This window comes from Pan troglodytes, chromosome 1, assembly GCF_028858775.2.
Source record: "Pan troglodytes isolate AG18354 chromosome 1, NHGRI_mPanTro3-v2.0_pri, whole genome shotgun sequence".
In the NCBI taxonomy this organism is placed as follows: Eukaryota; Metazoa; Chordata; class Mammalia; order Primates; family Hominidae; genus Pan; species Pan troglodytes.
This window is the reverse complement of record NC_072398.2, coordinates 90,177,875-90,202,579: the sequence shown is the minus strand read 5'-3', so window position 1 is coordinate 90,202,579 and position 24,705 is coordinate 90,177,875. Positions and strand designations below refer to the sequence as shown.

The window sequence follows — 24,705 nt, the reverse complement described above, 5'->3', positions numbered from 1 at the left end:
ACTTAAAGGTAAGATCCAGAACTACGAAACTACTAGAAGAAAACACAGAGAAAATGCCTCAGGACATTGGTATGTGTAAGAATTGTTTGAATAAGACCTCAAAAGCACAAGCAGCAAAAGCACAAATGGATAAATGAGATTACATCAAACTTAAAAGCTTCTGCACAGTAAAGTATACAATCAACAGAATGAAGGAACAGCTTACAGAATGGGATAAAATATTTATAAACTATATATCTAACAATATGTCACTACACTTCAAACAATAGAAAGTCATGGACTCTGTCAGGGTTAGTATAAAGGAATGTCTCCTCTAAGAAGTAGTAAAACTAACTTTCAAAGGTAACTTAGTTCCATGAAACTGGTTTCAGAGAGGTATGAAGATAAAGTTTCCCTTCTGTGTTGAGAATATACGAGAAAAAACAGAGTGAAGGGAGGCCAAGGGAATCAGCCTATCATTCTACCACATCACATCAGTCATATTTCATCTCCCACACAGTGGTACCGATATTTGTGGACGAGTATGCCTGCCCACTGTAAATCTCTTTTTCATTAATAATCAGGTGCAGACTTCTCACTTATTATTTCATTTATCATTTTCAACTTTCTATTTTAATCTTGCAGGACTTTTACAGAATTTGATCACAAGCTCTCTCAGCTTCCTTTTTCCAGGCTTAAGTGTCCTCATACTTTGTCATCTCTCTTTCCATCTACTGATCTTTCCCATAAAATGATTATTAACCGTCTTCATTAAAGATTTCTCCAGATCTCCTCTATCTTCCATGAGGTGAGGTCGTGGGTAGAATACTATATAGCGCTCCACGTGCAGGCATAGCACTGGTTATGCAGAAAGAACTTTCAAGAAGGAATGAAAATTGAAACCTACAGAAAACACAACAAAAAACTGGTTTCCTCCAGGGATAGTTAAGGGTAGCATGGGGCACAAATAAATAAATTTGCTACTTTCAAAGTAGGCCTAGGCGTGATCTAGAATAGAAATTTAGAGCTGTAAAGGAACTTAATTGATTTCTGCAGGTCGGTTAGTTGCTTCCGCACATTATGTGAAGTTACTGCCACCTTGTGGCAACACCTGAGCACTACACTTTCTGACTTTGAATAACCTAGGAAAATATAATGCAGAAGACAACAAGCCCTTTCGCTAAAGCGCCTTAAATATTGCCTAACGGTTTATATCTGTATAGATCTATGGCTTATATTATCACTTACATGGTTTCATCTCGACTTCATAGAAATCATGTGAACATAGAAACCATGTTATCCATGTTGCGTGCCTGCGTGCGCGCGCACACACACACACACGGAGTAAAAGATGTCGTATAAGTTTTGCTGTTAGAGTTGAACTTAAAAATCTCTAAATTGTTACATTTGGAGTCTCTCATTTTGGGGGATCCTAGTGTGAGATGCTCCTTTGTTGGTCAATTTTAATTATACAGACATAAATAAAGGATATATTAATTATACATAGAGAAAAAGATCAGAAATGTAAACAAAATGCAGATAAGATGGAGACATTCGATGATTTGTCCAATAATATAAAAACAGTTTTTGTGTGCGGGTAGTTTGTTGTCATTAGTGGAAGGAAATAGAGAGAAAGATAATATTTGAATTTGAAAGAGCGGATGTATGAATACAAGACTCCCTTGAAGAAGAAAGGATCGTCTGGGACCACAGCAGGCCGGGGACAGGGAGAAGAATGAGCAGGCTGTGTGGAAGAACAAAATGACCTAGCATCCCAGTTTATTTTTTTCCAGTGCTATGATTTCTTTCCTTTATCTTCAAATCTTTGGTAAACATGTAAATGAGGTTTTGGGAAGTTAAGATTGAAATTCCATGTTCATGTTAGCTGCAATTGAACTGGAGAAGTGAAAATATGACAAATGGAAGTGGCAGCCCTAAGGGCAGGAACAAGAGATGCAAACAAAGGCTGGGATGGATTTGTGGAATTTGTAACAAACACTTCCTAGGAGTGATTTCTCAGTAAAAGGGGGCAACGAGGCTGGTGTAGTAAGTTAGCAAACAACTTCCAGCAGCCTTCCCTGGGGGACTTTCATGCTGAAATGCAATCCCTAGTGTTGGAGGTGGGGCCTGATGGGAGGTGTCTGGATCACGGGGGTGGATCCTTCATGAATAGCTTAGTGTCATCCCGTTTCCCTCATCAACATGCATTCCCAGAAATGCCATGAAAGGAAAGGCCAAGTCTTGACTGAGAAACGGACCGGGCAGATGAGGGACTCCCACATATACCTGTTTCCTGCTCTTCCCGAAGACATTTTGCCACAAGCATATAATTCAGCTTCTGAAAAATACCGTCTTCCTCACTGCAGACACCACGCCAGCGTTTTAAATCAAGTTGGCTACTCGTGCTGTTTCCAGTATGCAGTTTGCCTGTGGCAATATTAAAGTCATCTGGAAGAAAGCACTTACACCTATCCAGTTCCTCATCGGTGATGTTATCCAGGCTGGTTAGCAAGAGTATCTCCTTATATTTACTCTCCATCTCACGACTTTAGGATCAGCTTATAAGGAATCCAAACTATGTAAGATTATACCACCAAAAGTGATTCAACATTCAAAATGAAGCAAGGTGAGCTGTTACTATTTTTTAAAGGGAAAATAAAATGTTTACAGTATAGTAAAAGAGATTTTGATGAAATATAAGAAGTAACTTTTTAAGCAAGATAGTCCTTCTTCCTGGGAAAGACATCTTCAGAGGGTATACAACCACCTCCAGAATTCTTAGAAAATGGGATCCATTTTCCTGTTATTTTTAAAACAGAGTTATTCAGGCATAACTGACATACAACACAATGCACATATTTCAGGTGTGCAATTTAAATTTTTTGACATGTATACAGTAGATAAAGCTCAATTTTTCAATTTCTTCTTTCATGGATCATGTTTTTGGAATCATATTTATATGGTTTGGATATTTATTTTCCCCAAATCTCATGCTGAAATGTGATTCCCAGTGTTGGAGGTGGGGCTTGACGGGAAGTGCTTGGCTCATGGGGGTGGATCCCTCATGAATGGCTCAGTGCCATCCCCTGGTTGATGAGTGAGTTCTCCTCTGAGTCACAGAGATCTGATTATTTAAAGTGTGTAGCACATTGAAGACCTAATGTGACCAGTAACCCATTAGAAGAAAACAGGATAATCTCAACACGTTGAGGTAGGGGAAGGCGTCTTAAGCACAAAAGGTGCAAGTCAGGAAGGGAAAGTTTATTTGATTGCATGTAAACTCTAAATTTCTTTATAAAAAAGAAAAACATAATACTTCCAAATCCTGAAAGAAAACATAGGCAATGTATGTAATTCAGAATGTGTGTAGAACTACATATTGTCCCATTTGTACAGCCCATGTGAAAAATGGACAATAGGTATGAATAACCACGTTACTCAAATGTCCAACACACATATGAACAGGTGCTCAAAATTACCAGTATTTAGTAATTTTACTTTAAAAGTAGCAACCTATATGGTAGAGGACTTGAGCCAAGAACAAGAAAGGATGTTTATGAGCTGAAGATAACCAACTGTGACTTTTAGGGGAGGCTCCCATTGATAGAGACAATGTTAATGAATTCTGAGTTATTACTTTTAATATGAACTTATTGTTTTTTCCTATAGACAGGTGATAGCTAGAGAAACTCTACTTATACATGTAGAATTTATAAGCAAAAATTGAAAGTATTTATAAAGTATTTTAAGGGACATTTTCAAAATAAGGAACACATTTCAAATACTTAAAATGATTAAACTACATGAACGCCCCTGTCTTACCAGTGAAAGAAAAGAAGGAAATTTGCATTTCCTGAGCATCTATTATATGCTAAACACAGTCAACTCAGCATGTTTCCCTACTTATCTATAAGAATGCAACCCTCCTACAACCCTATTACGTGCTAACATTCACATATCAATAACAATTTATATATAAGAAAATTAAGACACCTTTTATCACATAAATATAAAATTTACATTTTACTCCATGATATCTGTTTACTTAAAACATATTTTAAAGTATTTGCTATAGGGTAAAATGTATACCCAAAGAAAATGCAGACAATTGATTTGGTGGCTTCATGACCCAGGGGTGTACACACTGTAGTTGAGAAGTGTGGTCCTGTACCATGCATAACAGCTGACACTGGGTAGCACCTTACTGTGTACAAAGTGCTTTCACATGAAGCCTGGAAGACACAAAGAAAAGAAAATGTTGAGGGAGCATATAATCATCTCTGAATGGGGATGATAATTCCTATCTCTGGGTTGTAAATACACAGCATGGTATGCCTGATACAAAACAGCTGGCATTTATTATAGTCTCCCAACTGTTACATTTTAAATTAGGTGGCATGAGTTACCTGGAACCAAACAGCTAGTAAAAGACAGTACAAATTACTGAATTCAAGTCTTCTGAATCCAGGAGCTCTGCTTTTTCTTATGCCAACTGCCTGCTTATCATACAGAGAGTATGGAATGATTCCCTGTTTAAAAAAATTAAAAAAGAAAGAAAAAAAAACTAGTGTTATTTGCTTCAAAAACACCAACCCTCAGATATATAGTAGTGTTATAATTGAAGCATTAGCAATTATTTTCTTTGTCAAATCATTTATTTCTTTTCAACCAGAATATTGGCAAAGCTTGCTCCTTCACTCTGTTCAGATTTCCGCTTAATTGTTTTTTTCTAAGCTCATCCTTCAATGAACACATGCTGCAAAATAGCACATGATACCATTACTGTCTATTACCTCATACCATTTGTATTTCTTCATAGCACTTATCTGCTTGTAATATATAAGCATTATATTATATATGACATTATAGTATAAATGCTGTAGCTATTTGTTTATTCTTTAATGGCCAGCCTGCTGAAATAGAAGTGCCTTGTGGTCAAGCATTTGTGTGCTGTTTATTGCTGTACTCCTACCACCTAGAGTAGTAGGTCCTCAATAAACATTTGTTAAATAAACATATGTTGAATCAACTGTCTAGGCATCCCATCTAAGACTTAAGCCCTGGGAATCTCTACTTCCTAGGCTCTATTCATCCATATGGCTTCATTACTCAAGAGCCAGAGTTACCTGAGAATGCACAGAGCAAATGTCCTCACTGCACATTCTTGAAGAGGGATGTTCAAGCCAGAAATAGCATCGATAAAAAGCAAAATTATAATCAAACCATATCTATCTACTTGTAGAATAATTTCAAAAGACAGCAAGGTTAAGAAGGCTTTTCAAAATCCAAGGCATTATGCCAAATATATAACATATATTTAATAAAAGTGGAAAATTTGGAAACTTCCATCTCTGGTGGGAGTAATCCAACTTCCTATGGTTCCACTGTGCAAGATACCCTAGATTCTAAGAAGGAAGTAAAACATGGTGTATTGCAGGGAAACTTCAAGTAATTGAATTTGTGTGAACTTTCAGACTAAGCTGATAGAAAATCGCATGGTTTATTTTAATGTTTCTGCTATTAGTTATTTTTTCACGATAATTTAACTGGTGAATCCAGTCATCTATTTAGACAATAGATGTATTTTTATTCTGGCTATGTCATAATATTCTGCAATTACAAAATCACATAACAAATTACTGCCATAAAGCTAAGAAGAAATAACTTGCCATATTCCAAATTCCTAAAGGAGCTCGATATCTGTTACCTAAGTAATCCCTTCTCTGTTTTGCTCTTTTGTGATTCTTAGGCTGGAATCACGTTTTGGCTCTATCAGCCTACGGAGCAGTTAGCCACCTGTCACTGAGTTAGGGAACAAAAAGACCAAGGCGATAGGTATTTGCACCATAAACTTCTCCTATCTTGCATGTCCATAACTATGTATTATTATTATTATTATGTTTTGAGACGGAGTCTCTCTCTGTCGCCCAGGCTGGAGTGCAGTGGCATGAGCTCGGCTCGCTGCAAGCTCCGCCTCCTGGGTTCACACCATTCTCCTGCCTCAGCCTCCCGAGTAGCTGGGACTACAGGCGCCCGCCACCATGCCCAGCTAATTTTTTGTATTTTTAGTAGAGACGGGGTTTCACTGTGTTAGCCAGGATGGTCTCGATCTCCTGACCTTGTGATCCGCCCGCCTCAGCCTCCCAAAGTGCTGGGATTATAGGCGTGAGCTACCGGGCCCGGCCAATTCTGTATTATTTTGCATTTCTGACACTCATGACTTGATACCTTAAACATTCAAACACATAGAAGCACTTATTTGTGTGAACAGCAGTTTCTTTCCTTGAACCAAAGAAGATTGTCAACCCTTAATCTGAAACATAAAAGGAAATATTCAAACACCACTTTTCCATTACTTGTAAATTTTATTTCTCTCTTCTTAATATATTAATACCCAAATTCCAGCCAAAATATTAAGGATGGATGTGGTGGCTTATGCCTGTAATCCCAGCACTTTGGGAGGCTGAGGTAGGTAGATTGTTTGAGCTCTGGAGTTTGAGATCAGCCTGGGCAACATGGCAAGACCTTATCTCCAAAAGAAAAAAAAAGGTTAAGAAATCTAAATTTCAGTTAATTTTGCCCTTATTGCTAAGTAAATCTGAGTAAATTATAGATTTTAGTAATTTGGGGTAAGAATTCCCAAAACCAGCCGGGCATCGTGACTCACGCCTCTAATCCCAGCACTTTGGGAGGCCGAGGTGGGTGGGTCACTTGAGATCAGGAGTTTGAGACCAGCCTGGCCAACATGGTGAAACCTTGTCTTTACTGAAAATACAGAAATTAGCTAGGCTTGATGGTGCATGCGTGTAATTCTGGCTACTTAGGAGGCTGAAGCAGGAGAATCACTTGAACCTGGGAGGCAGAGGTTGCAGTGAGCCGAGATCGTGCCATCACAACAGAGCAAGACTCCGTCTCAAAAGAAAAAAAATTCCCAAAACCAGATGTTTAGGGTGGAGAGTTCATTACTGACAACAGTAGAGAATCTCATCTTCAATTTTAGAGATAAATTATATCAAGGGAAATTTTGACAGCCAAAGTGAAGTCCTGAAATTAAACAGAGTGAAGAAATTATCAATCTAGTAAAGATCCTCAAAGAATGCTTTCTGGAGAACAGTTTTAGATAAAATAAGCAAATAAAGAATGAAGATAGCAGAGATAAAGCCGGAGAAGTAGAAACTATCAATGTTTTTACCCCCTTCAAAAATAATGTTGAAACTTAGTACCCAATGCAACAGTGTTGGGAGCTTGGGCCAAATGGGAGGTATTTATTTAGATCATGAGAATTTCACTCACGTAAATAGACTGATTAATGCCACTCTAACGGGCTTGTAGGGGGTGAATTCGCCCCATTTGTCATGTGAGGACACAGCAAGAAGGCCTCACCAGATACTGATGCTTGACCTTGGACTTCCACCTCAAGTACTGTGAGAAATACATTTCTGTTCTGTATAAATTACCCAGTCTATAGTATTCCATTACAGCCGCACTAAATGGACTAAGACAGTGGGTAAGTATGCATGTCTATTACAGGGAGGGTCAGAGAACAGGAGTTTTCATGAACCAGAAACTTCTTTCACTCATATTTTCTCCATGAGATATGCAATAAACATGAGATGAATGATGCCAACTCTGGCCTTGTACAGTATATCATGACTGGTTCACATCACTCCCCAGGTTTCCATATGCATTCACTCTCCTCTCCTGCCTCAACACTGAGTCTCTTTTATGCCACTCCAAAGTAAAGAGGTCATCCCTAGAACTACAGAAGCTCTTTCTGCCAACAGAGTTGTCTGGAGTTTATGGCATTAGCTTTGAGCAACAGGAAAAGTAGAATACAAAACTGCAATACAGAAACTACAAAATTTCAAGGAAGGACTGGCTGAGAGAAGCATTGAGGTTGGAGGGGAAGGAATGGCATTGTTGTGAAAACGTGTTCTGGGAACTGAGCTTAAATTGAATTGTAGGAGGCTGCAGTCCCACTGGAAAATGCATACTGGCGCCAAGATGACTGCTGCTTCCAGGAACATCCTCCCACTCCTTAGCAATGTGGAACAGATTGAAGGAAGCTCAAACAATCCATTTAAGCAGGAAGTAAATAGATTAAGAGAGCAACCAGATGGCCTAAGGCACTATCGGTATAGCTATCCCCACCCCTCAGCCCCCCCCACCAGCTTTTCCTTCCTCCTTTCTTCTCACTGTCTGAAAAACTACTCAGGCGTGCACTGCGAGGTGGAGATCTGACTTCTCTTGTTCCCGTTTAAGACTGCCTCCTGTGTAAGTTTCTGCTATCTAGATCTTTGACTACCAACCAGCCAGGAGTGGTCTGCCTCTTCTTTGGTCTGAGCTTGCCTTGTGCTTATATTGTTGTACCCAAGCGAGTTAAGAAAATACGCCACACTTTGAGACGAATTAAGAGTCCTTTATTAAGCCGGTGGCCAAAGAGACGGCTAATGCTCAAAATTCTCTCGGCCCCGAGGAAGGGGCTTGATTAACTTATACCCAGGTTTAGGAAGGGGAGGGGGACTCAAATGCAATAATTCTACAGAAGCAAAAACATGCCTTAAAAGACAAATGGTTACAAGAAGAGCAACGGTACCAGGTGCAAGGTTGTAAATCTTTCATTATAATTAGATATAGGGTCTATGCCGGACACGACATAGACATAAACTCAAGGTTTTATGTTGTTATCTTTTTGAGAAAAATCCTGGGAACTTCATACATTGTTGGTGTTACTACCTTATCAGTTAATTGGGCTCTTTTGAAATGCTGAGGATCTGTTTACCCAGGCCAACTCCTTACTAAAGGGGGTTGGGTAAGGAGCCCTTAGTGTCTTGCAAATTAAGGGGTCAATTGGAGTTTGTCCGACCTTCCCAGCTAGAGAGAGTCTTATTTACATGAGAAGCAAGGCTGGGTGATTAAAGAGAAAAGCAGGACAAAATTCAAAGTAACGAGTTAGAGTAAAAACAAGGTTAGGCATTTCAATATACGGTGGTTCTTAGTCCAGCAGGGCGTTTTCCCGATAACCACCTATTTAACTACATTCACCCTTGGTGCAAGTGCCAAAAAACAAACAAACAAACAAAAGACCAAGGCGATAGGTATTTGCACCATAAACTTCTCCCATCTTTTATGTCCGTAATTTTGTGTTATTTTGCATTTCTGACACTTAGTTTGTTTATAGAATTGAATTGGCCTTTAACCCTATCATATAATAATATACTTTAATTTTAATCACAAAATACATATGTTAAGTAGAACACAATCTAGGAAATACAAGATAATACAGAAAAAAATGGAAGTAGTGGGGAAAAGGAAACAGCACAAAACCAAGTGTGACGAAAGAGATAAACTTTGACTTCTAATTTCAACTGAGAATCAATGGACAAAACATCAAAGCCATTATCTGAAATTCATGGTTCCATTCATGTGAGAGTTGGAGAGACAAATGTTAGTATTCCAAAAAAGAAAATACTTCGGTTTAGGCTTTGGGAAAATCAGATTCTGTGTCTTAACAGCAAAGGTCCAGCCCCAGCAGGAAGCATGAGAACCCAAACAATGCCCTTGTGCTAATATTGTTAAGTGGAGAATCTGTAAAGAAATAATGAAGAAAATGACATTCACACAAGCTTAAAAGGACATGGATGTTTTGCTAAAGAAAAAAATATGTGTAGAAATTAGTAAATCAAGGAAGTAATTTTGCTTAGCATTCAAGTGCATGGGCTTTGGAATAAGGTAGATCTGGTTTGAATCTGGCTCCAACACTAACTAGTCACCTAGTTTTTAGAAAATAGCTTCAATTACTGCTACACACTGGATTATGTTACCTAAATTCATATGATGAAGCCATAACCTCCCAGTGTGATGATATTTGAAAACGAGGACTTTGGTGGGTAGTTTATGAGGGTGGGGTCCTCATAATGTGATTAGCACCCTTATAAGAAGAGGTATCAGAGAGTGCTCTCTCTCTCTCTCACCACTAGGTGAGGACCCCGCATAAATATATGGCTATGTGCAAGCCAGGAAGAGGGCTCATACCAGAAACTAAATTGGCCATCCTTGATCTTGGAACCCTCAGCATCCAGAAGACCCAAATCAACTAAGATAGTAGTCTTCTCTAAAAAGGGGAAACTTTGCTGCATAGAGTTGATTTGCAAAACAAGTGAACAATGCATATACCACAGTCTATTGCATCATGAAAAACCAGTGTGCAATAGGTCTTTTTGTTCTTAGCAAGGTAAAGACATTTGCAATACTGACAGGAGAAATGTCACCTACAAATACTCTAAAGTGTGAAGTGACATAAATGTTTCTGCACAGCTAAAACTTTGGTATATGTGGAACAGTATGGAAAATGAGGCCAGAAAGGTAAAATAGTAAGCTGCTTTTTGTCATAAAGAGAGAAATGGAACCCTCATTGTTCAAAAATAGGTACGTAATTGAGAGATTTTATTCAGAATAATGCCTGATTAATATAAATTTAGTCACTGTAATAATATAGCTACATAATTTATATATATGTATATATATTCACATTTTTTGCTTTATCAGGAATTTTTGTATATTCTACTAATGACTTTTCTGTATGATAGCACAAATTACAATTGTTGGCCACTGCCACAAAGTGGGGGAAAATGCACATTTTTAAGCATTTCTTTGCTTCATCTATGAAAATTTCATCTTTGCGGTATGAATTATGGAGCATTGTCCTGAGTTGCCCTTATAGGTGACAGCAGTTTGTGTGTTGTATGCTGGAGTCCCAATTGAGGACATTACTGCATATAAAATGATTGTAAGTAAAAGGCAGAAAATGTTTTGAAGGGTCATAACTTCCAAGGGTTCTCTACCCTTTGACCTCTGGATTGGGGTTCCCAGTGACTGCCTTAATATCCTTCTCTACCTACTGCCTTAAGGCCAACTCAATGTATCCACGTAAAGAGTACCCTAAAGCCAGTAAAAGATTATCACGAACACCCAGAGATGTTTATGGCCATCATTCCAGATCCTCTTTGCTTTTTCTTGACTTACTCCTTTTTTGATAAAGTTATTCATACGGTTTCAAATCCAGAATTCAGCTATTCACTTCATGGCCCTAGTTTGGATTAAAACAATCAGCTTTCTTTTGCTCTGTAGATGGCCTTGGACAGTACATATTAACAGTCTATGGGGCCCCTTTTCCACTCATGACCACATCCTGCTTGCAGATCTGCTGCTGGGTTAACACCACATCATCTGCTAGTTGATGCCATTTATTTGACATCCTGGGGTTACAGCACGCTAAAGGGCACCCACTGTCCTTAACAGAGAAAAATACACTGCTGAGCAGAGGATTAAACAGACTCCTCACACTACCAGAAGTTCAGTGCATTTTCCAGGATTTTCAAGGCTTCGATGCTGTCATGTTGAGAGTCCACTATCCACGTTTGTTTATCCAGGAATAATGCAGAAAATCTGAGCATTCGTGAATCTAATCATTGAGGTAAAGTAACCTAGTCATGGTCAAGAGGACAGCTAGTGTTAAACTCCTTCATATAAATTTAAGGAAGGATTTACATATTCATAATGACTTTCTGATCTGGAAAGCCCAGGTTTGTCAGTTATTAATAATTGGATGAATACTTCAGGTAGTATTTAAACAAATAGCGATTTCATAGCAGACATTTCCCCAACCAGGAGATGCAGTAAAGTATTGGTAGCAATAGATGCTCCTACCAAGATCTCCTCCTGCCACTGCCACTCTGTGCACAGGAAAGGAGGGGAGAAGAAGCCATGTTGCTTCTCTTATATTTGAGCATCATTTAAGGGAATATAAGTCTCTAATGACTCACATGTAAGTCTGCTGGGTAAGAAAGTTCTAATGTTGGAACTCCTTTCAGCTATCGAATTTTGTAAGAAAAAAAACTTATTTGTGTTTATATACATTTATGAGATACAAGTGTAATTTCGTTACATGGATATATGCCATATTGGTGAAGTCAGAGATTTCAGTGTACACATCACCCGAAAAATGTTAACTGTACCCATTAAAGTAATTTTTCATCCCCCCTTTCCCTTCACCACATGCTCCAGCCCTTGCCAGGAAACTGTTCATTTTCTCTGACTAACAGAAACGAAAGCTAAAAACACTGGTGGGAGGAGTCTCTACATTGTTTCCTACTCCATTTTCTCTGGGGCAATAGCAGAATAGGAGCAAGCCAGCACTAGTCAGCTAACTAAGTGACTCAACCAAGGCCTTTTTTCCTTGTTATCTTTGCAGATACTTCATTTTCTTAGCGTTTCTGGAGATTACAACATCCTGCGGTTCCGTTTCTGGGAACTTTACTGATTTATCTCCCCCCTCACACAAAATAAGCATTGATTCCTGCATTTCTGAAGATCTCAAGATCTGGACTACTGTTGAAAAAATTTCCAGTGAGGTGAGTACTGTTCCTGATTTTGTAAATATGATCTTGTTCCTTCCTTGAAGTCCCCAGAATCACAAGGGGACAATCAGTATTGGTTATTCAGGGTCATGGGATGATGGGAGTAGGGCTGAGTATTCAGAAAAGTGAAAACTGAGTTGCTTGATATGAATCCTTCATTTACTTAGGAAGATAACAGGCATCTTCTATTCCACCACAACTGAGGACTGAACAAGAGAAAATGCATTTTGACCGTTGCAGATTTTAAAATTAATTATCCGAGTGTGTATTGGCATAAGTTGGTACTTAGAAGAGGGCTTCTGTTATTTTGGCTGGAAGAAGTGTTGGAAACTCGGTAGCTGTGGTGGGTTCTCAAGATAGTGACATGAAAAAAGTATCATGAAAGAATATTAAGTAAAACACATATCTGAGCATAGAGATGTATTATATGACATCATCCCAATTTTACAAAACATAACAAATGTACACAGAGTAGAAAATTTTTTTCAGTTTCACAAACACAGTTATTCAAGCACATGGTGTCTTAATATTTTCATAAGTATATTGATCCTTTACTTTAGCTCCATTCTACACCGGGTGCTAGGGGCAGAATTTCAATCATTTTGGAATTACTCTCTGCCCTCCTGAAAGTTAATGATTTTTTTTTCCTTGTGGCAAGGTACAGGGGAGTGGAGGGGAAGGCAATTAGGAAAAGGTTACTATTGTTTACTTTTCAAATTTTTAAAAGATGTTTTCTATAGCCTGGTACAATATTTCATGTGTGCTTAAATGGAATGTGAGATTCTTAAATGTCGTTTTCAGAATTTTATTAGATAAATGTTGTTAATTACGTTGTTCAAATTTATTATATCATTACAGATTTTTTCACCTTGTTCATTTAGTAATTGAAGCATAAACTGAAATCTCCTATTATAAAGTTTGCTTTTTTGGCTGGGCACAGAGGTTCATGCCTGTAATCCCAGTACTTTGGGAGACCAAGGCGAGCCGATCACTTGACGTCAGGAGTTCCAGACCAGCCTGGCCAGCATGGCGAAACCCTGTCTCTATTAAAAATACAATAATTAGCCGGGTATGGTCATGTGTGCCTGTAATCCCAGCTACTCAGGAGACTGAGGCAGGAGAATCGCTTGAACCAGGAGGCAGAGGTTGCAGTGAGCCGAGACTGTGCCACTACACACCAGCCTGGGTGACAGAGCAAGGCTCTGTCTCAAAAAAAAAATTTTTTTTTTCTTTGTAGTGCTCTCACAATCACATACATGTTATGTGTATATATAATATACATTCACACACAAATATATGTATATATAATCATGTATACAAACAGGTACACACATATAAATATATGTGTGTAGTGATGTCTGTACATGTGTGTATATGAAGAGAAATATATACTAATTATAGTACCATGAAGCACTATAAAATAATAAATAATATCATTAGATAAATTAGATAAATTCATAACTAAAACATAATTTTCTAGGAGTTGAAACTTTTATCATTATGTGGTATCTGAAGTTACTTTTGGGCTTAAGGTATATTTAAAATTACACAAACATAGATAAACTGGCTTTCTTGAGTTATTCCTTGCAAGATAATTTTTAACAATTTTTTTCACCTTTTGTTAACAATATATATGTAGATTTCTTAAATCAAATTTGATGAAAGTTGTCACTTAACAGGTCAGACCTTTTAGGTATATGCTGGTAATTAACAATCTGCTGTCTTTACTTCAATTTATGACACTTCTATATCATCTCACTATCTAAGACAATTGCTTTAGTGAATTGTCATGTTCTTTTTCTTCCCTCCCTTTACCATGCTGTTGTCTCTTATCTTTGATCAGGGTTTTCTTTGTAAGACATTAGGAACACCTAAAAAAGTTTATTTTTCACTCTTCTTATCTTTTGGCTGGCAGAATTTTTATTTTTATTCATTGTTTTCCTATTAAATATTATTTTCAATAGATGTTTTCTTGTGGTATGAGTCTTTGTCTTGCAAAAAGACTGAGGCCCTGAGTATCACAAAATAATTTTTGAGACTCTTCTATTTAAATATCATTTTGCCTAAATTAAAACTCTAAAATGTAAAATTATATTTTCCCTTAAGACAAGATGAAAGCACCTCTTCTGTGCTGTGGAGCTAGATACATTTTGAAGTTAAGAATCTGGAGGCTTCAGAAAGGCTATTTAGTGTATATATTCTAAATAGTGTCTTACTAGAAACTCCATTGGGATATAAATAATTAGTCCAAAATCAAAAGCACTAATATTGCAAAACAAAACATGTGAATGTTCACATTTCAGTGAAATAAAGATTATACATAGCCTACTGTCATCCCAAATCTGGTTTTACTTTGCAAATAAATTGTGCTGTCACATTTGTTGGAAACAAGTGCTCAGTGCCACAAAGAAAAACCAGCACTTAAACAGGAAATTTCTCAGCAAAGCATATTTGCTTCTACAGAAGGGTGCTGCCTGCGTCAGTCACAATGCACAGTCTAAGCCGACCGGATTGGCTACTGCTTTAAATTCTATAGGGCTAATTAGGCGGGAAGGAAGACACTGTCCCGTACCAATTAGGCGGGAAGGCATGTCTGGGGTGGCAAAGGAAGGAAGGGTTGTTTACAGAACAGGAAAGAACAGGAAAGTTTGAAGATGAACTTATTGTTTCTAGCACACTCACAAAATAAGTCAAAACTTTCCATTGAAAATTTTTTTTGGTTTTGCAATTGATATGGAACTTTGGACCAACATTATATAAAAATAACTCCATTGTCCTGCTTCAGGCAGTTTTGATATAGAGATTCACTTGCAATTTGATTCTTGAATCTTTGTAGGTGATCTATTCCTCATTAACGAAGGCTTACAGAGTATTTTTGTTCATTATATTCTTCAGTTTCACTATAATGTGTTTTTGTATAGATTTTCCCTTCATTCTCTGGACCTTTTCAGTCCAAGGATCCTCATGTTCTCGTAAGAAGGAAGCTCTTTTTTTTTTTTTTTTTTTTTGACGGAGTCTCACTCTGTCACCCAGGCTGGAGTGTAGTGGCACGATCTCTGCTCACTGCAACCTCCGTCTCCTGGGTTCAAGCAATTCTCCTGCCTCAGCCTCCCGAGTAGCTGGGACTGCAAGCGCTTGCCACCACACCTGGCTAATTTTTGGTATTTTTAGTGGAAACGAGGTCTCACTGTGTTAGCCATGATGCTTTTGATCTCCAGAACTTGTGATTCGACCACCTCGGCCTCCCAACATGCTGGAATTACAGGCGTGAGCCACTGCGCCTGGCCCAATTAATAGCCCCTGAAATTTAGATATCTTGGTTATACACAAAGACATCATTCCTAAAATTAAAAAATTCATTAATTTAAAAGTTTTGGAATCCATACCTTGCACTGTCATCATGGAAGTGTACAGGTGTTAAGAGGTCAAGAGTAGTGACACTCTGTCCATAAGGAGACTCTGAAATCTACCAGGAGACAAAGCCTCAGTTGAGTCTTAAGGTTGTATGGGAAGTAGTCAAAGAAAGAAATGTGGGAATGGCTTTCCAGGCAGTAAGAAGGAACTAGCAAAGTCATGAGGCATGAAGACACAAGGTGTCCGGCATCTTTGTGAAGCATAGATACAAGGAATACAAAAGTACTAGAAGTAAAAAAGATGCAGCTTATTCAACACTTTCTGAGACAGTATAGGAAGCAAGGAATTTTGGGGAAGAAAAAGGAGAAATATTGAAGGATTTCAGTGGAATATAAATGTGGCTTATCGAGAGAAAACTGATTGTGCGAAAAGAAATAATTAGACAAATCAAGTCTGAAAGAAGAAAAATAAAACCACCAATAAAATCATTTCAGTGAATAAATACTGTGATGCTGCACTAGAAAGCATGCAGATTTTCAGCAAAGTTATGGTTTTATGGGTACAGAGAACAGAAGCCATGGTCTAGCACCAAAGAAGGGAGGATGCTAATGAAAGCCAACTAGGGAAGAGTCAAGGAGAATAGGGTCGGTGCCACAGCATGAAACTGTAGCGCTGTAGCAGAAAGTTATTCATATAAGGTGGGAGGCTGCAGCCCATTTACACCTAGGCCGCTCCAGTCATACTGGGTGTGGGAAGATTTAAGAAACAACAAGCAGGATTTGGGGAATAGGCTTCAGCCCCAGTAAAGGATAAGAAGAGGAACCAAGGGCTTTGACACTGCAGAGCTCATACTCTTAACACTGAGGCAATTGCTTGTTCTCAGACCTCCCTCTAACAACTGGACCCAACTCAACTATTCTCATGCAATGGGAATAATTTCTTAGACATTCCTAACCCAGCAGTTCTTCACTCAATTTCTACAGTAACACATTTGGTCGTTGAGTCCTTCTTTATCACACATATTCATGAACAACTCTTTCATATGGGCCACTCACTCACATAGGCATACATCTTTTAAATTGTCTGTATACATGTGTAACACTGTATATACCATTTTCTCTTGTAGGCTCACTTATGTCTGTAAAGATGGAAAAAAAATACAAGAACATTGTTCTACTGAAAGGATTAGAGGTCATCAATGATTATCATTTTAGAATGGTTAAGTCCTTACTGAGCAACGATTTAAAACTTAATTTAAAAATGAGAGAAGAGTATGACAAAATTCAGATTGCTGACTTGATGGAAGAAAAGTTCCGAGGTGATGCTGGTTTGGGCAAACTAATACAAATTTTCAAAGATATACCAACGCTTGAAGACCTGGCTGAAACTCTTAAAAAAGAAAAGTTAAAAGGTAATTGGGAAGAGGGAACACCCACTCCCTGCAACCATCCCCAAACCCTCCCCAACATTGATTAGAGCCCCACCTCAGACATACTTGAGATGTGTTTTCCCCAGTTTGTGACTCAACAGCTGAGACAATGTTGGTACTTCAGAGGCCAACAAGTTGACAACTTAGTGCATTCCATTACTGGTGTAGATTGAAGTATTTCAGAATGTATATTTGGGATCAGTGAAAGAACAAAAGTGAGAGGGAGTTGAAGGGGGACTGAGACTTCCAGTACATTAGAAAGATTATATAATAATAAAATCATAAAAACTGTTTAAATTCAAGATATGTACATTTAGCCAATGAATGTATCTGTTCTATTGAGACCATTTAACCCATCACTACCCTTTATAATTTAAAAAAATGCAATACTTACATGTGAGCCTGCCTCTCAGAAGTGTGATCTCCCCTCTTGTTATATCAAGTTAAAAAAAAGGATTTGAAAAAGTCTAAGTCCAAAATCAGTATATCCTTCCTCATGGAAACCTTTGGCTGGTTTCTATAATTTGAATATCTTTACCTGGGGAATGTGACCTAGCAGTCTGCATCATGAAAACATTAGTTTTTAAAACAAAATGATCGGAGAACCGCATTGGGAAAGGGTTAACTGAAGCACATGGAGTTCAGAGAACAGGAAGCATGTGCTCAGTGCACAGGGGAGGAGTGGGGAAAGGGTTAACTGAAGCACATGGAGTTCAGAGAACAGGAAGCATGTGCTCAGTGCACAGGGGAGGAGTGGGGAAAGGGTTAACTGAAGCACATGGAGTTCAGAGAACAGGAAGCATGTGCTCAGTGCACAGGGGAGGAGTGAGGAAAGTGCTGAGGAGCATGAGTCAGTGCTTGTTCCTGTCTTGTGACTGCTGGTCTCCTTAAGGCCAGGCTGGGCTAATGCAGTAGAGCTAGACTAAAGCACAGCTGAACCCTCAAGCAGGAACTGAGAGCAAATTGTATTGAAACTGCTTCAGCTGTCGGAGATCGTTTATATGTCTTCCTTTTTTCTGCATTGGTTGGGAATAAAATTGAATCTATTCCAGTAAAAGGACCAGCCCTATCAAGAAAGAGGAAGAAGGAAGTGGATGCTACTTCACCTGCACCCTCCACAAGCAGCACTGTCAAAACTGAAGGAGCAGAGGCAACTCCTGGAGCTCAGGTAAGCTTCAGGAAGAGGAGCAGGCTTCAAGTCCCACAGAGGAAGCTCTGCTACGGCTCTTCCACTCAATCTCTCCAGCAGGCAGTTATTTCTTCATGTTTCCCATCAAGTTTCAGATTTACCAAATTGTATGATAATTGATCATCTTATTGATGCTCAAAGCAATGCACCAAACACATGAGTAAACATAATGTAAATATATATAACATAAATGTGATACCTTCATTCTAGTAGAGTGGAGTGTCAACGTGAGAATCAGGTAAGTACTTTGTCCATGTGTATAAAAACCTAGTTTCTCTAATCCCAAGTCAGCACATCCCATAACAGAAATAATTAGAGAAATAATGTGTATAACATTCTCCTCTTTCTTCGTTTAATGAAACCATCTATGCCCATCTCTTAAACTGGCGAGAGATGGGCAGCAACCTCTCAAGTTTCCAAGAAACATCTTAGGAATAATAAAACTGCTATCCAATAATGAAAATGTGCTCTACTTCATTTGGCACTGAAAACGAATAACAGGAAAATCAAACCACTTTCAGAAAAGAAAAAAATCAACCAAAGAAAAGGCTGGACCCAAAGGGAGTAAGGTGTCCGAGAAACAGACTCAGCCTCCCTCTCCTGCAGGAGCCGGCATGTCCACAGCCATGGGCCGTTCCCCATCTCCCAAGACCTCATTATCAGCTCCACCCAACACTTCTTCAACTGAGGTACACTCTTCCTGGTCCCATTTTGCTTTGTTTTTTTCAACCCAAAGTAAAGGACTGATTTCACCGGTTACTTAAAAATTGCATCGATAATTTGCTAGTTAATCCAATGTACATATTGAGAAACCACTACATTTTGATCTTTTGCTTTCACAGGGATACTTGATGAACTTGACATTATCTCTGACTGCAGGAAGTTTTCTGTTCTGTGTTGTTTGGGGAAGGGAGAGAGAGCTATGCAGTACAGAACTGTCAGCTGTGGGCTCACTGTCTACTGCTCCCATGTCCTTCATACCTCTTCCCTTGGTTCACTATAGTATTCCATGTCAGACCTCTCCAGCACCTGCTAGTTTGTGAATGAGGTTATCCACACCCTCAGCTCTTTTTCTTATAGATTAAACAACCTCCCCTGCATTAAAACTGTTCTATTGCAGTTCAAGGAGACTGGGATGTTAAAGAGTAAAGATGTTAAAGAAAACCCACTCTGAGCCCCAGGTTTCTGTTAGCATGCTACCTGCTAGAGCCCTGACACTGAGAAAGGCTATGGTGGTGGGAATGACACTCTGTAGAGTTTCTCCAGCCTGAACCTACTGAGATGATGGCATTCTGAGGGGTTTATCCTACTTGTGTTCTCACCTGCTGTAAGCAAACTGAATCTTGGGTAGGAACACTATGAAATGTGCTCTTTAAATTGCCCTGTCTACACTGGTGATAACTGAACACTCTTTGTGTCTATAGTTTGTGGTGGGCACCATTTTTCATTTTTTATTTTATTTTTATTTTTTTTTAGTATTGATCATTTTAAATGTCATTTAACTTTGTCTATTTTTAGGCTCTGGCACTTTAAGCTGGTAAGAGAAATAGTATAAGAAATTATTTCATTCTAAAATTTATTTATTTATTTATTGTTGTTGTTGTTGTTGAGACAGAGTCTCGCTGTGTCACCCAGGCTGAAGTGCCGTGGCATAATCTCGGCTCACTGCAGCCTCCACCTCCCAGGTTCAAGTGATTCTCCTGCCTCAGCCTCCCAGGTAGCTGGGATTACAAGCGCCTGCCACTACACTCAGCTAATTTTTGTACTTTTAGTAGTGCCAGGGTTTCACCATGTTGGCCAGGCTGGTCTCAAACTCCTGATCTCAGGTGATCCACCCGCCTCAGCGTTTCAAAGTGCTGAGATTACAGGTGTGAGCCACCGCGCCTGGCCCTAAAATTTATTAAGTTACTTCATGACACTGGCTTTCAGTATCCACTGGTCTTATGTTGCTCTTATGCTTTATTTCTTAAGGATGATTCTGTTTACAGAAAGGTCATCTTTTCACTATATGGTCTCCTCTGTTACTTCATCTTGCTATCGTACCAGTTTAAGATATCTTCTGCCCTGGCTCGCAATCCCTCTCTAACCTGACTCCAGCTCTAAACATCTGTGCAAGTTTTGGGGCCCTGTGTTATACTGAGGTCACTGAATAGCAGTTCTGTATTTCTCAATTAGACATTTTTCTTTGTTCTCCTGTGCTATCATACACAGAACCCGAAAACAGTGGCCAAATGTCAGGTAACTCCCAGAAGAAATGTTCTCCAAAAAGGCCCAGTGATAGTGAAGGTACTGAGTACAACAAAGCCATTTGAATATGAGACCCCAGAAATGGAGAAAAAAATAATGTTTCATGCTACAGTGGCTACACAGACACAGTTCTTCCATGTGAAGGTTTTAAACACCAGCTTGAAGGAGAAATTCAATGGAAAGAAAATCATCATCATATCAGATTATTTGGAATATGATAGCCTCCTAGAGGTCAATGAAAAATCTACTGTATCTGAAGCTGGTCCTAACCAAACGTTTGAGGTTCCAAATAAAATCATCAACAGAGCAAAGGAAACTCTGAAGATTGATATTCTTCACAAACAAGCTTCAGGAAATATTGTATATGGAGTATTTATGCTACATAAGGTAAGTCCTCAAAATTGTTTCGTTTCATTTTTCCACCAACAACACCTGAAATTAAAAGTCTTGATGTGTGAGATGAAGCTTTGCCTATAAACTGGATATTAGAATCCAGGACTCTGAAGACTAATGACAGGTGGATAAAGACTTCTCTGAAGATAAGACTGGGATTAGGGGACCTGTTAATGTTTCTTTCCCATGTTCTCCTTCCCAGAGCATTAAACTTTAGTCTTTACAGTAATGTTCACTGAGAAACCTTAAGACTTTATCAGTTGTTATTATCTATGCTAAGTGATCAAGGACATGGTGAGGTCTACATCCATACACACATGATACTAAGTTTATCCCTTTGATTATTATCTCTACTGTCATAAAAATCACATTATTTTTATTTTGAATGAAGTATTGTCCTCTGAGGCTTGAGTTCTGGTTGTGACAGTCAGAATAAGAAATAAATTGACTACTCATGGCTGGAAAACAAATGCAGAAAGTAGGTAGGACAATGTTGTGACCAAATGAAACTAATTCATCATAAAGAAATGGAACAATTGGGAAATACGAATTTGGATGATACTTGGAAAATCAGGTAATCTAAATTTGTCATTTATATATAAATAACCAAAAAAAAAAATAGAGCACAGAGTGCTTTTCCTGATATGTTCCTGTCCAAATTCATAACCAGTTAGCATGAGACATTCCACCCCCCAAAAAAGCATCTATCCTCTGCTATTGATTCAAGCAATTTCTTATCTGATCAATACTTCATTACCCATTATATTTGTTTCCTAGAACAACTCATTAACCTGCGTTACTTTCTGTACACACTCTTTTTTTTTTTTGAGACGGAGTCTCTGTCGCCCAGGTTGGAGTGCAGTGGCGCGATCTCGGCTCACTGCAACCTTCGCCTCCTGGGTTCAAGCGATTCTCCTGCCTCAGCTTCCCAAGTAGCTGGGACTACAGGCGTGTGCCATCACGCCTGGCTAATTTTTTGTATTTTTAGTAGAGACGGGGTTTCACTATGTTAGCCAGGATGGTCTTGGTCTCCTGACCTCGTGATCTGCCCACCTCGGCCTCCCAAAGTGCTGGGATTACAGGCATGAGCCATTGCGCATGGCCTATATACACACTCTTAAAGAGATGATTCTTACAAATCTAATTCTAGGATGATGAGTAATGAGCAAAAAGCTGGAATGTTTGAGCTCAAGGACTTGGTTTCAGGAGGGGGTACAAATATTGGAAGAGACTCAGTAAATGCAGAAAGTAGAAAAAGTAATTAGAGAGTTACCAGAAGCTTGCTTTTTCTTACAGATTCCTCATAAGTCACTGAATAAATAGTTGTAGCAGATATCCATTCTTTTTGCATGGGGCCAGAGACCCAGAAAGGCTATCAGAGATTGCAGCTTCCTCTGTATCAAGGTGCTTTGGGAAGCAAAGCTTCCCTGTAGGTGAAAGCAGTAGAAATTTGGAAGAAAACTCATTGTTCTAGAACTGTCATAGAAATACCTCAGATATGAAAGACTTAAACCAAAAGGATATTGAGGGACGGCTTTCTGCAAAGATGTGGCCTAAGATATATGCATATCTGTACTAGGAGTTGCTGTCGTGCATCTTGTTTAACTCTCTTAGAAGGGACTTCAGCCTATATGTGGTTGTTATTAATTACATTCTCAGGAACAGAATATTAATTTTCTGTGACAGAAAACAGTAAATCAGAAGACCACAATCTACGAAATTCAGGATGATAGAGGAAAAATGGATGTAGTGGGGACAGGACAATGTCACAATATCCCCTGTGAAGAAGGAGATAAGCTCCAACTTTTCTGCTTTCGACTTAGAAAAAAGAACCAGATGTCAAAACTGATTTCAGAAATGCATAGTTTTATCCAGGTAAGAATTAAATAGGCAAATATTAGTTTTCCAAAGTGGAAATGATTTGCTTTAAGTTTTGGCAAAAACAAGTTTGTAGGTGTTTTTTACAGAGTTCAGCAGGAGGCATGAGAAAACAGATATTCTCCTTCTATTCACATTTACTTTTTTTAATTTTTTTTTCTGGATGGAATGATATGATAGGATACAATTTTAAAAAGAAAGAAATCTGAACTTTATCAAAAAAATTGAACTCTGAATTTTATGTAAACTTTTAAGTGATTGTAGGGTTGGGATTTAAAATTACATGTTCTCCATTTGTGAATTAGAAAACGTCGTGTGTGTGTGTGTGTGTGTGTGTGTTACTTTCTAGTTTGTAACATTACAATACACATATGTGTGTATTTAGTCCATAAAAATACCTAATTTGAAAATTAAAATTATTTGCAGTGATCAAAATTATGTCCCACTGACAAAGTTTTATACAGAGGAAGCTCTCCAATTTGTTAATTTGAATTCAAATATTCACGTGTTAAGTTTCCTTACAGTACATGATTTTACGCTGTTGCCATTTTGAATGTTGTAAATTATTTTTTATTTCAGTAGGTTTTTGGGAAACAGGTGGTGCTTCGTTATAGGAATAAGTTCTTTAGTGGTGATTTCTGACTTTTTGATGCACCCATCGTCCAAGCAGTGTACACTGTACCCAGTGTGTATGTAGTATTTTATCCCTCACCCCCCTCCCACTCTTTCCCCTGAGTCCCCAAAGTCCATTGTATCATTCTTATGCCTTTGTGTCCTCATAGCTTACCTCCCACTTATGAGTGAGAACATGCAATGTTTGGTTTTCCTCTCCTGAGTTACTTCACTTAGAATAATGGTCTCCAATTCCATCCGGGTTGCTGTGAATGCCGTTATTTTGTTCCTTTTTGTGGATGAGTAATAGTATTCCACGGTGTATACATACCCCATTTCTTTATCCATTTGTTTACTGATGGGCATCTGGGCTGGTTCCATATTTTTGCAGTTGTGAATTGTGCTGCTGTAAACATGCATGTGCAATGATCTTTTTTCGTATACTGACTTCTTTTCCTCTGGGTAGATACCCAGTAGTGGGATTGCTGGATCAAATGGTAGATCTGCTTTTTAGTTCTTTAAGGAATCTATACACTGTTTACTATAGTAGTTCTACTAGTTTACATTCCCACCAGCGGTGTAGAAGTGTTCCTTTTCACCACATCGATGCCAGCGTCTATTTTTTTAAATTTTTTGATTATGGCCATTCTTGCACGAGTAATGTGGCATCATTTTGTGGTTTTGATGTGCATTTCCCTGATCATTAGTGATGTTGAGCGTTTTTCCTTATGCTTGTTGGCCATTTACATATCTTCTTTTGAGAATTGTCTATTCATGTCCTTAGCCCTTAGCCCTTTTTTTTTTTGAGACGGAGTCTTGCTCTTTTGCCCAGGCGGGAGTGCAGTGGTGCTATCTCGGCTTACTGCAAGCTCCGCCTCCCGGGTTCACGCCATTCTCCTGCCTCAGCCTCAGCCTCCAGAGTAGTTGGGACGACTACAGGCGCCCGCCACCACGCCCGGCTAATTTTTTGTATTTTTAGTAGAGACGGGGTTTCACCGTGTTAGCCAGGATGGTCTCGATCTCCTGACCTAGTGATCCGCCCGCCTCGGCCTCCCAAAGTGCTGGGATTACAGGCGTGAGCCACCGTGCCCGGCCCTTAGCCCACTTTTTGATGGGATTATTTGTATGTGCAATGCTTGTTCCCTGGTGCCATAAATAAATAGCATTTGAATATAAATTTAATTTTTTCAGCAAGGCCATTTTTA

The 24,705-nt window shown here is 38.7% G+C and overlaps 2 protein-coding genes across 13 annotated transcripts in view; one reads left to right on the top strand and one right to left on the bottom strand.

Moving 5' to 3' along the window:
* Window positions 1–2,176: 2,176 nt before the first annotated feature.
* PYDC5 (pyrin domain containing 5) lies at window positions 2,177–2,518 on the bottom strand. The gene has a single exon (XM_054687399.1). The coding sequence runs from the start codon at window positions 2,516–2,518 to the stop codon at window positions 2,177–2,179; it is 342 nt and encodes a 113-aa protein (XP_054543374.1).
* IFI16 (interferon gamma inducible protein 16) overlaps window positions 2,500–24,705 on the top strand; it is a 50,859-nt gene continuing 28,653 nt past the window's right edge. For 3 of the 12 annotated variants that reach the window (XR_010152170.1, XR_010152178.1, XR_010152172.1), the window contains exons 1-6: window positions 12,114–12,392; window positions 16,879–17,163; window positions 18,234–18,349; window positions 18,892–19,059; window positions 20,582–21,004; window positions 22,697–22,885. Coding sequence is in view for 9 of the 12 variants with exons in the window: in XM_054687371.1 (XP_054543346.1) it covers window positions 16,887–17,163; window positions 18,234–18,349; window positions 18,892–19,059; window positions 20,582–21,004; window positions 22,697–22,885 (1,173 nt within the window). In the remaining 3 variants the exon portion in view is untranslated. Of the gene's footprint in view, window positions 2,606–3,114; window positions 3,191–7,998; window positions 8,254–11,155; window positions 11,456–12,094; window positions 12,393–16,878; window positions 17,164–18,233; window positions 18,350–18,891; window positions 19,060–20,581; window positions 21,005–22,696; window positions 22,886–24,705 lie in introns of those variants that run through there. The other 9 variants (XM_054687371.1, XM_009435194.4, XM_063796280.1 and 6 more) reach the window with 7 other exon arrangements.

Bases quoted from the DNA above. Each gene is read 5' to 3' on its own strand.
- PYDC5 (XM_054687399.1), bottom strand. From the start codon at position 2,518: ATGGAGAGTAAATATAAGGAGATACTCTTGCTAACCAGCCTGGATAAC.